Consider the following 9,778-nt stretch of genomic DNA (forward strand, 5'->3'; position numbering starts at 1 on the left):
TGATGGTGTGGCGGCTGGCTATGTATCTCGAGGCCAATCCTGTTCTCCTCGTGTTGTGCTATGCTGTGCTGTGTGCCCTGTTTAACAGCGTTTCCACCGATAAGAGCGTCATGTGCCGGTTTTAAATTCGGCCTCAGCTCGGCATAGGCTAGAGGCTATACTGTTCTTAAATCATTCCCAAAAAAAAATTAACCAAGCAATAACGCTGCCTCAAACACTCACGCTTAAATGGCTAGGCTAGTGTTATGGAAACGATGGGAGCCAAAAGAATCATCTTCCATCGGAGTTGATCGACCCGGACAAGAGCACAGGAGGAGGGAGGCGGCCAGGTTGTTGATCTTATCGAGCGATCTTAGGTGCTTTGTATTTTCCCCACACACACTGTTGTAATAGTGTAATGGTTGGCGAGTGTAATTTAATCTTTCCAATTTGGTCGATCTTGATCGAGATCGCGATGAAGAAGCGGCCGAGGCGGCTGCTGTGGCGGCGGCGGCTCCACCACCCCACACACACACAACAGGAGGAGAGTCAGCATTCCTTCGTTTTTCCACGAAAAACGCACACGTCACTCACGCGCGTTTCCCCTCGTCTCACACGCTTTCTTTAGCGTCTTCTCTTCGGAACCCTCGTGAAAGAGTGAAGCAGCGGCCAGTCCAGTCCAGTCCAGTCCAGTCCAGTGGGGAGAGTACGACGCACTTTCAAATTTCAACTTCATTTCCCGCAACGTTCGGTGGCCGCGTGGCTGGTAACGAACTTTAAAAGCGCGCTCTACACGCAACCCATTTCCATCTCCTCCTGCCTACCTGCCTGCCTGCTCGCCTGTCCGCCAAAACTCACGCTAGAAAGTGCACGCAAAATTAGGAGCAAGTAGAATCGAAACATTTCTGCTGTTGCCGATGCAATGCCGCTGCTGTGGTGCTCCCAACACAAGAGCCAGTGCACGGCGGCAGCGCGAGAGGAGATCGTTTCTTCTGCACCCCTTGGGTTGGGGTTGTGGAGTGCGTTGGCTTGTGTTGGATTGTTAGGTGGGGGGGAGGGAAAGATAGAGAGAGAGAGAGGAGCACAACGAAATAATTTTGGATAATTATCTTGCCGTTCTCATTATCATGCTTCTGCCCGGGGTTCGCTTTGACCCGGGCCAGGGTGGTGAGCATAGGGTGTTTGCGTCACGGAGCGAACGATGATGATGGTGGACGGACGGACAGACGGGCGGGCGGGCGGTTAAATGGAACAGGGGAAGAAAACCCCGAGGAAGAACGGAATGGCGCGCGCGCGCCGCTACCGCCGCCACCACCATCATCGCGACTGTTACGATAATGTTTCGTTCGGACGAGCTCGCGCTCTCCGGGGATGGGGTTGTTCAACCCTTGTGCTTGCTTGCTAGCGCAAGGTTTTATGGCCACAGTCGAGGGTAGATTCAGGATATCTTTCCAGGAGCAGGCCGTGTGCTCGAGCGAGACCGCGGGAGCGTTTCCCCCTGGATATATGAAGTAGTTCGTGTTTGTCGGTTGCCCTAATAGTTGGGTTGTCACGCAGTGCTTTTGCTGTGCAAACGGTGACACCGCACACCCATACACACCGGCGGTCGAAAATGTTGGAACAGGAACAGCGGTGCGTGCTCCGAGGGCGACTGTTTTCTAATCATATTTTGGTTTTTCTAATAAAAAGCCATTAATAAAAGAAATATCTGTCTGTTATTGTTTGCTGCAAAGCTTTGCTTCCTAATTCACATTTGAGTTTCGATAAGTAGAGCAAGGATTTTCTTTAATGATCAAGATTCGCACCGGAAGGCGATACGTTTTACGAATTAAAAGTATTATCTGTTGATAACGAATCGCTTTACCAAACTCTCGCTATATCTGTGAAAGTAAACCTTTTATAGATTAGGAATTACGCTTGATAAGTGATTGAATACTTACTTCCCGATTTATTAGGCATTTCCCACCATAGTATTATTATATCAAGAAGTGATCCTAATGGAAGTTGAATCAATAAATAGAACCAGCATGGTTTAGACCTATAACATGATGCCGAATTTCATGAATAGATCAAAATAACTCAAAAGTACATACATCTCTTCAGAATATCGACCTATTTCGGTTGAGATTTTGTTCCTAGGGGACTTTTCAAATGTCCACTTCCGATTTAATGAAAATTGGTGCCATAACAAACTCACCAATCTCTCCATCTGTATTACCATTTTATCATATAATACGAACACGACGGCAAGTGTTAACTGGATTGGAGCATCCTCAAAGCGAAAACCCCTCTAGTCTAGTCTAAATCTTTTAAGCGATACTACCCTAAACCAGCACTACCCACCACCAATCCAGATTCGGAGACCAAAACACAACCAATCCCAAGGTGCATTATGCGCCGTCACCGAACCGTCATCAACGACCGACACCGGTCGGTGGCAAGCGAACCAAGGGAAGAGGGATGGTAACACCACCAAGTGCATACAACCGCCATTGGTCTCTTCCGGATTGATAGCGGCACCTCCTCATCCAACAGAGCGAGCGAGCGAACGAACGAAGAAGGGTGCTGGTGAGAGTCTCCGGAAGCGTCGAAATCCCCTTCAATCGGGATTTAAAGAGCCAACCCTAGTCCGCTCTATGTGCCGTGCCAGCTTGGCGGTGGGAAATTTGTTCGTTGTTCCCCCTTGCTCCCGAAAACTACTTTCTGGTGCCGCGAGCCAGTGGTTCTGGCTGGCGTTGTTTATTGCGGGTCCGTTAATTGAATTTCGAACCGGCCAGGAAATTGATCCCCTCAAGATGACAGGAGGAGGGGATGGATGTTCGGGGTAGGAACAAGAAGACGATGGGACGGCAGGAAGAAGAGGGGCGCAGCAGGAACACGTTGTGTTGTTTGACGGATTTGCAGCGGACACAATCTTCTCGGGGTGAGGTAATTGATTAGGAGAAGCTTCCGCAGCAATTATCACTCCCCTCCGGGGGGAATCGGCTACTCAATCGGCTACTGCACATCTTAACTATCCTCCAGGATGTTGATCCGCCTGGTTCGCGCGACAGTAGGAGGTGTGCCGAGGATCTAATTGGAAAGTGAAAAAGCAACGTCCTCGGCATATTTCAGCAATTTGATAGCAACAGAATGACCTTGGATGGTATTTCTAAGGCCGGGCAACAAAAGACGAATTTACATCGTTATCCACACGCACACACATACACACACACACGTGCGCTGTGAGGGTTCACGGTGGTCAAGGAGAAGCGCGCGTCTTTCAGAATACGGTACTCCAGAACCATCGGCCTCGGTCCCATGTGTGTTTATCACGAATCTCTGGGCCCCTGGCAACGGCGGTGTGTATAGCGGTGGGGTGTCAGCGACGGGGCCTCGAACGAAATCGAGATGACATTTATTTACACAGACTGGTGGCGAAAAATAAACTCCAAAATCGAATCTAGAGGGTTCTACGGTAGAAGAAAAAAAACCAACCTCGGGGTTCTCTAACCTTCTCTCCATCTTCTGTCCATTCGGTTGGAACCATCGCCGTGTGAGGGGGGCGGCAAGTACACGGACGACGAGGGGAGGTAACCCCTCATATGATACGGGCCTTCCCTGCCTGCCTGCCTGTCGCTCTTTCCTATGTTGCGTTGTGTGTTGTGTGTACCTTGTAGTTAGTCCAATGCCCAGCCCAGCTTGCTAGCTGTGATGTTGTGGAGCCCGGCCACACTCTGTATATTTGCCTTTCGGTGCTTTTCACCCAGAACCTCTAGAACCACTGACTATACTGCGTGTGCTGTATCTGCAGACGAAGCTGTCAATTTGTCATTCGAATCGGTTGCCTCGTCCTTTCCTCAAAAAGTGGTAAATGAGTGTCATCTTCTTCCTCATGAGTGTATTATGTCGCTCGATTAGCTCCGGTGATCCAACAAAATAAACGGGGTCGTCCCCTGGAGGAGGACGCACCACTACAACTACAACTACAGAGGGTGAGGGTTAAGAGAGATGATATTGATTCTCGCCGCCTGATCCACCATGATGATGATGGTCGCCATGGTAATAGCATCGCGGTTCGCTTCACACATATATATATATATACATATATTCGGCGCTGGTGGCTATGGTTGGTTTTCTGGTTCTGGTGGATCTTCGCTCAACGCTTCCGCTTTATTATGCTAATAAGCGCAATATAATACACATTCTTCTGCTGCTCCTCTCGTCGTTCCCCTCGTAACCATCTCCCCTTTGCCGGATTGATGGTGAAGGTGGTTGGTTTCAACAGCCACAGCAAACCGCCACCACCACCAGCACCACCAGGGACCACTCGCATCGCCGTCAGCATCATCATCCTCATCGTAACCATTTTTGCGGCCAGTTTTGTGTGCCCGAAAAAGAAGACATAAATTATTAATATGTAAATGAATCATAACCGGCATCAACAATTTATGGAGCTTTTCGGCTCAATACCCAGGCCAGCAGCCGGGACGGGAAGTGAATTTAGAAGAAGGACAAGAAAAAAAGTGGCATCAAAACCGATTAAATTCTAACCAACACAAGTGCAGGATCAGCCCGCGCACTAGCAGCAGCAGCAGCAGCAGCAGCAGCAACAGCCACAGCACTGTTTTGATCGTTTTGATCTCCCTCGTCCTCTCCCCCACCGCTTTCGATATGGAGTTTTAATGTCGGAGGATATATATATTGTTTGTGTGTTGGTGGCTCGTCTGGTCTACGCAACTCCTCGCGTTGCGCTCTATTATCCTTTTATTTTCATTTCCTCTCTCTCGTTCGCGCGCCCGAGGTCCGGCCATGCGTTTCGCTCAACAACCGACCACCAGAAGCCCCCTCGGAAACCCGGGGAAATGAGGAATAGCGAAGTACACACTCTGCGACATCTTTATGGCAGGGCACTCCACAGAACAACGTACCGCACCACCACCCAGTGTAGCTTCCGAAGAGGTGTAGGGTGTGTGTTGTTGCTGCACCACGTCGAGTCGAGCGGAGGCAAGAAGGAGAAGAGATGCTGCCGGGACTGGTGGTGGTGGTGGTGTATACGATGGCTGACTGCTTCACCCAAAATCGTGAAATATTGTGTCGCGTCTGTGTGTCTGTGTCTATGGCGTGGTTGTCGAGGGACGCCAGGGGTCTCTTCGAGCCCCGGATATCGAGCTCTCGCCGCCCGTTCCGTCGTGCTTCCTTGTGCTCGGCGGTACGCCACCCTCTTCGTTGGTTGCTGAAGCGGAAAAATGGAATAAACGTAGGGAAGAGCCAAACACGTAAAAAGCCCGCTTCGACTGGCTGGCTGGCTGGCTGGAGGAAGAGAAGGTGTTGCGCTTGTTGTGCAACAGAGTCGTCTATCCCCTGGGCCGCGGGAAGGGAAGGACGAAGAAGAAGGACTCGCTGACACAATTCGGAAGCGACACAGGATATGGAAGGTGCGTTTTGGTGCAAGGATGGCAGCAGGAGGATCCAGCGCCCAGCAGAGCGCGCCGTGAGTAGTGATGAACGTGAAGAGGGAGGGTGTGGTGTCTGTTGCTACCAAAGGGTCGCCTAGGATGTACTTGCTGGCCAAGGCTCTGCAGAGGCTGTGCAGCAGCTATGCTGCAGCGAAGAGCGAGCCACTGCTAGGGGTGGGTGCTAGTGGTGCTGCTGCTACTTCCTATTGAATTATAGATGAACCAATACACAGTAACGCTCGTGAGAGTGTGTGCTGCGCGCACACGATAGGATGATGTGTCCCTGCTTCCAGCTCGGGTTGATTCGGTTCTAAAGTAAATGTTAAAAAAACGAGAAAATCGTTATCGAAAGAGAAGGGATTTGAAGGGGGAAGATCTCGAGAAAAGGGACTAGTAACGATCCATCTCGCTCGTTTCGGCCGGATGTGTAAGGCCCCCGGACGGTTCTGAATCTTTGATGGGCTCCGAGATTCCCGGACCCTTCCTCCTGCTCTGTCTCGCTGTCATCGCTGTCCTCATTACTATTTGATCTGATTTTTATATCGAACTCCTCCCGGTTTAGTAGGATCCGATTGGCGGGAAGCGACACTTTGTCTGAGATGTGAGCAGTGGTGCCTGGAGTGAAAGTGGCATGGATGTCGGTATGAGGATTGGCAATAATCTGTTCTACAGTTATGCTCCCAATGGGACCTACAAAAGCGTCGTGATCCGAATTGTGATTCTCTGCACGGGATTATGCTCTCGCTCTCTCGCTTATGGAAGGAGTGAAGGCAGCCAGACGGAACCGGAACCGAGCATATGAGCGTGCGGGCTATTTGAACATAATTTGAAATCGATACACCACCCACCTACCGAGTGTGTTGTGTGTATACGCGGCACTGCATTCGTAGGGGGTGTTAGCGACGAAAAGGGGTGAGGGTGACACGACGAGCACAACTCCCACACGAAGGCCACTGAATCGAACGTACACGCTACTGAAGGCCCATGTATGTGTGTGTGTGTAAGTAGTTCTTGGTACCTTTAAATGTCAAAACCATAAAGAAACTTTTAATGATTTATCATACTTTTAGGGGCTACTAAGGTTCGAGGCTCCGGTCATCGGAGGGAGAGAGGGCCTAGCTTCAGGATCACTCTTTGGTCCATTTCCACCATTCACTGGTCGATACCTTCGGTAAAATGAAAATCAATTCTCGGTTCAGCGGATTTAAAAAACCAGCGAACCAGCGAATGAAGAAGCTCTTTGAGTGAACTTAATTAGACGCAAAACGATCGTCAAAGCGTATCGTTCGCTCTCTAATCACCTAGTAGCTCCAGCAACAAAAGGGTGTTGTCCAGACAATTCACCCTCCTCTCCATCCCTTGGGGACGCCGGGGGTGAAGAGTGATTTAGTGGACACAGCAGCAGCCTTAGCAACACTCACGCACAAACGTTCCGGAAAATGATAAACGGTTTGTGATTCCGGGTTTGATGCTGCTGTTGCTGCTGTTGCTGCTTGGACACTACTACTACGTCTCCTCCGTTAACGCCGATTTGTCATCGTTACTTCTCCGGCTACTCTCTGTGCCACATCAACTCCAGTGGCTGGAGCGGGTAGAGAGCGATAGTTTCCGAAACAAGACAAACGGATCCAGGGCAAGAGAGGCGGCCAAGGGCGACTGTGCTACCCTAGCGCTGGTACCGTTCTCCTGGTCAGTCGTTGGAGTAACTTCATCGGATCATCGGTCTCAGGGTTGGGGCCGGGGCCCAGCAAACTCTCACTCTCGCTGCCAGGGAACCCTTAAGAGCTGTTGATGATCATGATTAATATCGAAAATTTGTCAAATATGATAATGAGCATCTCCCGAGTTTTGGGTTCGGAGGCTTTTCACCGAGCTAAAAGCGCCCTTTTGGCCACCGTCCGCTACCCCCAAAGCCACGCTTTTTCAATCGTTCGAGGTTCCTCTCCGCATGACGGGTCGCGGTTAGCGCATGCAAACCATTAGCGCTGGGGAGTTTGGGTATGCTAATCTTCCTTCCTCCCAGCGCTTGCTGCTGCTGCTGCTGCTGCCGCCGCCGTTGGCTGTGTGTGCCGCCTTAAGAAGCCTGTTTTGTGCTTTCTGCTCCGGTCACCAAAAATCGTTTTACCAACAGAGTGATAAAGCGCGGTTCGCTCAAAGACGAGAAGTCCCCATTTGATCGCACACAGCACAGCATTAAAAACCCACATATTATTTGGTGGTCTTCCGTCAACATGCACTCCTTCTCCTCCTTGCCACCATACACAGTCAAACGCGCCCACCGAGTGTGTCGAGAGATTTGTTAGTCTGAACAACTAAAACACTAAACCATCATCATCATCAGTCCCGTGGACTTCAGCGTGCGGCGGGCTCTCATGGCAATGGCTACACGCTTAGCTTAGCTTCCCAGCTAGCTAACTCCCCATCCACAGCGAGCACCACACCCCTTGACGGGGTCAGCATGATGTCGAAAGCCCTCCTCTCTCAGACTTCGTGGCGATACCGGTTTGTAATATGCTGAATTTTGATATCACCAACCATATCCCTCGATTGTGAGGACCACCGCGCGCACACTCTTTCGGATTTGGCTGTTCCCCATGCGGTACGATGTGCCATCATCATCATCATCATCTTTGCCGTCGTCGGCGTAGCCGCCATCTATTACGCAGTTTCTTTTTCTTCGCGCCTCATTCACGTTCCCAAACGAGAACTGTCTAAAGATTTCATTCAACACTGTAATGGTTTTTTTGCTTGGTTTTTTGTTGCCTTATGGTTAACACCATCGCCTAGAACTTAGCTATCAGGAGGAACTCGCAAAACCGGAGAATTCTAGCCGACGAGGTAGGACAGGGAAGAATATCCTGGGAAACGACTTTGGGATTACGGCGGTGGTGTGATAGAACGACGCGACGCGCGTCTATGAGTCAAAACGAAGGGTGGAATGTCACCGTCAATCGTTCTTATGGCCATCAGCGTTTAGAAAGTGTGGGATCAGTTGGTGACTATTCATTAATCACGGAATACATAATGCCCGAATATCGAAGACAAGAAGGCTTCGACGAGACGGAAGGCTCGCAAAGGGCTTTAACCTCGGATGGTGCGCGCGCGCGCGCATTAGGCTTTCAATGGTTCTTGATAAATGCGATTTACGCCTAACCAGCAGTCGCCGAAAGTGTAAAGTGTTTTACCGCGAAATATCAATCATTTGTCCGGCGAAGGATTGGCAAAATCATTAACGTTTTTCCGTTTTCTGTTTCCGCGCTTCTTCTTTGCAGTACGCTCCGGAAGAGTACACCCATGAGAGTCCTGTTGCTGGCGGACAACGGTACACCTCGCCAAAAACGGGCGGCGCGCTGTATCAGGCAGAACCGTACTACGATTCACCGGGCGGTTCCTGGTATCCACCGTCGGCTAGTGGTGCGTATGCTCCTCACTCCGGTACCGGTTACCACAATGTCGCCCACGGTCCAACAGGACATCTGGGCGGTGGTGGTGGCGGTGGCGGCGCTGGTGGAGCCGGAACTGGTGGACCACAGCACAACCATGACCAGTATGCCATGTCACCGGTCGGTGTACCGCACATGGACGGCACCCATCTATCACAGGTAAGTTTGGTTTGGTGGTTGGTCACACGTTCGCATCTCCGTTCTTAACGCACGTTCTCTGGTTCTCGTTTCTCGCACTTTGTTACCTTTAACTGGACTTCACCGTCACACCCTTGGGATCTGATGATGCAGAATCAAACACAAGCACTTCCACCGATGAGCACGTTCCGAGGCAACAGCGCACAGATACCGCCTATTGGTACGCAGGGGCAGAACTCACCCGCAATCTACAACGCAATCGCTGCCGGTCACCACAATCAGCATGCTCAGCATAGTCCTATTGTACAGAACGACACGCTGGTCGGAAAGGCGCTGCAGACGGTTAGTATCTGGTGATTGATCGAGCTACTTGCTACTCTGATCCGTGTGTTTAGCATTAGATGGTTCCTGGGAGCGGCAAACTCACTAATTCCCTGGTACTTTTTTCCATTTCTCGTAGATGTACCCAACTGACCAAAGCATTAGCAGTTACGGTTCCAACCCCACCACACCAGTGAACTCGCCTCCTCCACTAACGTCCCAGCAGCAGCAACAGCAGCAACAAGTTCAACAACAACAGCAAAGCCAACAAGCAGCACAGCAAAGCCTCCATGCGGCCGGTGGTCCTGGTGGTGCGAATGGTGCGCCCGGTGGTGGTCCCAGTTCCGTCAGTGCTGTGTCGGCGGCCGCGGCAGCGGCAGCAGTTGCAGCCGTGGGAGCCAGCAGCTGGCAACAGATCAACCCGGTGATCAACAGTAACGGAGGACCGGTGGCCGGTCT

At 50.9% G+C, this 9,778-nt stretch overlaps 1 protein-coding gene across 5 annotated transcripts in view; it reads left to right on the forward strand.

Annotated features, from left to right (window-relative positions):
* LOC125960228 (protein daughterless) overlaps window positions 1-9,778 on the forward strand; it is a 56,909-nt gene that overhangs the window by 41,009 nt on the left and 6,122 nt on the right. For all 5 annotated transcript variants that reach the window (XM_049693514.1, XM_049693515.1, XM_049693517.1 and 2 more), the window contains exons 3-5: window positions 8,690-9,019; window positions 9,152-9,340; window positions 9,459-9,778. The exon at window positions 9,459-9,778 is cut by the window's right edge and continues 61 nt beyond it. In XM_049693514.1, coding sequence (XP_049549471.1) covers window positions 8,690-9,019; window positions 9,152-9,340; window positions 9,459-9,778 — 839 coding nt within the window. The remainder of the gene's footprint in view (window positions 1-8,689; window positions 9,020-9,151; window positions 9,341-9,458) is intronic.

The sequence above is a fragment of the Anopheles darlingi genome, chromosome 2, assembly GCF_943734745.1.
Source record: "Anopheles darlingi chromosome 2, idAnoDarlMG_H_01, whole genome shotgun sequence".
Classification (NCBI taxonomy): Eukaryota; Metazoa; Arthropoda; class Insecta; order Diptera; family Culicidae; genus Anopheles; species Anopheles darlingi.